This window comes from Suncus etruscus, chromosome 9 (genome assembly GCF_024139225.1).
Source record: "Suncus etruscus isolate mSunEtr1 chromosome 9, mSunEtr1.pri.cur, whole genome shotgun sequence".
NCBI classification, from domain to species: domain Eukaryota; kingdom Metazoa; phylum Chordata; class Mammalia; order Eulipotyphla; family Soricidae; genus Suncus; species Suncus etruscus.
The window spans coordinates 99,128,693-99,132,333 of NC_064856.1; the positions used below are offsets into that span (position 1 = coordinate 99,128,693).

Here is a 3,641-nt window from a genome sequence, read left to right on the forward strand (position 1 = left end):
CCCTGTTTTAATTCTTAAATGGAAATATTTTTGGTTAGAAAATTAAAAATGACTATAGGAAAATTATGTATTTTATTTCTTTAAAATTAGTTTAATATATGGAGAAATTACAAGATTGAATTTTTATTCCAGAATTATTCCACACATTGTTATGGCACGTGTATTTGACAAATTCCTGTTGATTAGAGAATTTGGCAGAGACCAAAATTCTTTAACTTTGATTCGGTATTAAAAAATGCTGGAATGTCAGATCACTTTTATTTATTTGGTTTGTTTTATTTGTTTTGTTTTGTTTTTGTTTTGGGGCCACACCCGTTGACACTCAGGGGTTACTCTTGGCTATGGACTCAGAAATTGCTCCTGGCATGAGGGGACCATATGGGATGCTGGGGATCAAGCTACAGTACGTCCTAGGCTAGCTCTTGCAAGGCAGACACCTTACCTTGAAAGCCACTGCTCAGGTCCCTAGATCACTTTTATTTATAGTATAAAATATAAACCCTTTCCATGGACAAAAGTCTGTGGGAAACAGAAGTGTTTTTCTTTGTTAGGTAGATAATAATGCATATGCATCATTCTAGATTTACTGCTATGTTTATATCTAAATATACTCATTAAATGTCATGTTAAATATTTTAATAATCACTGAAAAATAATGTGAGATATATTTTATAAGATTTTGTAAGGTGCAAAATAGTTTGTTACTCAAGTTTAAAACATTTTCTTTTCTTGTTGCTGTTTTTTTTTTATTTGTTTTGGGGCCACACCCGGTGATGCTCAGGGTTTACTTCTGGTTATGTGCTCAGAAATCACTCCTGGCTTGGGGGACCATATGGGATGCCAGGGGATCGAACCTAGCCTAGTCCATCCTGGGCTAGCACTGGCAAGGCAGACTCTTTACCACTCCGCACCACTGCTCTGGCCCCAACAATTAACTTCTTAATTCTTAAAATAATAGAAATGAGACAATTTAGCTTTGCACATTTCTCAATTGTGCCAATGGAGCAAATTATTTGTTTTAACTGAATCTTAAAAGTATTTGCTATAGTTATATAATCTTTATTATTGTAATGTTAAATTTTGATATAGGATTTAAAATTGCTGTTCAAAAATATATAGTAATTATTGGGCCGGCGAGGTGGCGCTAGAGGTAAGGTGTTTGCCTTACAAGCGCTAGCCAAGGAAAGGACCACGGTTCGATCCCCCGGTGTCCCATATGGTCCCCCCAAGCCAGGGGCAATTTCTGAGCGCATAGCCAGGAGTAACCCCTGAGCATCTAACGGTGTGGCCCGAAAAACCAAAAAAAAAAAAAAATATATATATATATATATATATAGTAATTATATTTTGCTCGATAACTACATATCTGACATTAAAATTAAGTCAAATTTTAAATTCACATAGTAAAACTATATTGGTGTTACATATCTATATTCACATTACTTTTCCATGCTATATGACAGTGATGGTGAACACGCGGCTCTCGAGCCGCATGAGGCTCCCGGCCAAAATTAATGCGGCTCTTTGCCTCTTATCACTATTTTGTGTACTGTGGCTCTTTGCCAAGTTTGGATTTTGTTCTGCTGCTTTTGAGAAGGGAACTTTGAGGAGAGATCTCCAAGCGCACAGTCCCGCCCCCAGGCTGCGGCATCCCATCTCCCATCCCTTGGAAAAAAACGTGGGAAACAACCCGTGTTTCACATGTTGGGTCACATCTTGCTATTAGTTCTTAGTGTGGAGGACTGCAGCACACCTTCACCATCACTGTAGGATTTTGACCCTCACTCAAAATGGCAAAATGCAATATGTGTTTCATATATTATTTTTAAATTATATGCTTTTGTGTGAGTGTTTGTCTGTTTCGGCAGGTCACTAGGTGGTGTGGTTCTCTGACTCTCACAGTTTAAAATTCTGGCTCTTTGTGTCGAACTTGTTCGCCGCCCCTGCTATATGATTTCAAGTTTAATATGTTCTAATGAGCTTATATTCTAAAAGAAACTTGTCAATTTCCAACAAGGGAACTATGCATTGTCTCATGTGCTAAAATATATATATATATATATGCTGATAGTCTCTCTTAAATATTAAATTGCATAGAGCTGTAATAGATGTACCATCTATAAAAAATAAGCAATAGAAATTAGTTTCCAGAGACAATTGTAGTATATTTTAATCTCATTATAAAATAGATAAGGGAAACTAATAATGATACAGTTTTATAGAGAAATGAAATCACATTTCTGTGAATGCTTAAAATGGATCAAATTGTCATGAGTTTTTGAACAGTTTAAATAACTTAATCTTGCACTTCAATAGAGTTTGACCTCAATAATGAATATTTGCTAGTAGAAATTAAGCATGTGTTTGATGTTTTATTTTCTTTCCAGGATAAACAGAAAATGTACAATTTGGTTTCTCAAACCTGACCAATTTAAGATGGAAGTGGAACAGGAAAATTGTTCTGCTGTAACAGAGTTCATTCTTGTTGGGCTGTCAGATGCCCCAGAGTTGAGAGTTTTCCTGTCCTTTTTATTCCTTCTCATATATGCATTCTCCTTTTTTGGCAACCTGGGTCTGATTACACTGATACGAGTTAGCTCACAGCTTCACACCCCCATGTACTTTTTCCTTAGCCATTTGTCCTTCGTAGATTTTTGCTACTCTACTGTCATTGTGCCAAAGATGCTAGCTAATTTCTTAAACAAGGAGAAAGCCATCTCCTTCCTGGGATGCATGGTGCAATTCTACTTGTTTTGTACACTTGTAGTAACAGAGGTCTTCTTATTGGCTGTGATGGCCTATGACCGCTTCCTGGCCATCTGCAGTCCATTGATGTACACAGTCAACATGTCAGAGAATCTTCAGATGTTGCTAGCTTCTTGCTGTTATCTCTGTGGGACAGTGTCTTCTCTGATTCACTTGTGTTTAGCTCTTAAAATTCCAACCTATAGATCAAATGTGATTAATCACTTCTTCTGTGATTTACCTCCTATGTTTTCTCTTGCTTGTTATGACACCAGTTTGAATGTTCTTGTAGTGTACATTGTGGCCACATTCAATGAGATTGTCACCATTGTGATCATATTCACCTCCTACTTGTTTATTCTTGTCACCATCCTGAGGATGCACTCTGCTGAGGGAAGACGCAAAGCCTTTTCCACCTGTGCCTCACACCTCACAGCTATTGTTGTGTTTCAAGGAACGATCCTTTTCATCTACTGCAGACCCAGTACTGGCAATTCTGCAGACACTGACAAAGTGGCCACTGTGTTTTACACAGTAGTGATCCCCATGCTGAACCCTCTTATCTATAGTCTGAGGAATAAGGATGTGAAAGCAGCTGTCAAGAACGTGTTGGGATCTAAATTATTGAAAATTTACTTTCTACCTTAGACAGCCAGTTTCAAGAGAGATAATAAATGAAAATGTAAATACAAAATGAAGTTTTCAGGTTTCCTGTTTTGCAGCATTTTTTTTCATCTCTTCCATGACTTCTTTTTGAAAGATTTGTTATTGCTCTATTTTATATTTGAAATGCATCTCCTTTCTTTGTGCTCTTAAAACTTACTGCTTTGAATTGTTGGGGTACAAGTGCTATTATTATACTCAAATTTTTCATTTGCTGTAATCATTATTATACT

The 3,641-nt window shown here is 36.7% G+C and overlaps 1 protein-coding gene across 1 annotated transcript; it reads left to right on the forward strand.

The window, feature by feature from the left end:
- The first annotated feature begins 2,436 nt into the window (after positions 1-2,436).
- LOC126018640 (olfactory receptor 5L1-like) lies at positions 2,437-3,393 on the forward strand. Its single transcript, XM_049780741.1, has one exon. The coding sequence runs from the start codon at positions 2,437-2,439 to the stop codon at positions 3,391-3,393; it is 957 nt and encodes a 318-aa protein (XP_049636698.1).
- The last annotated feature ends 248 nt before the right edge of the window (positions 3,394-3,641 follow it).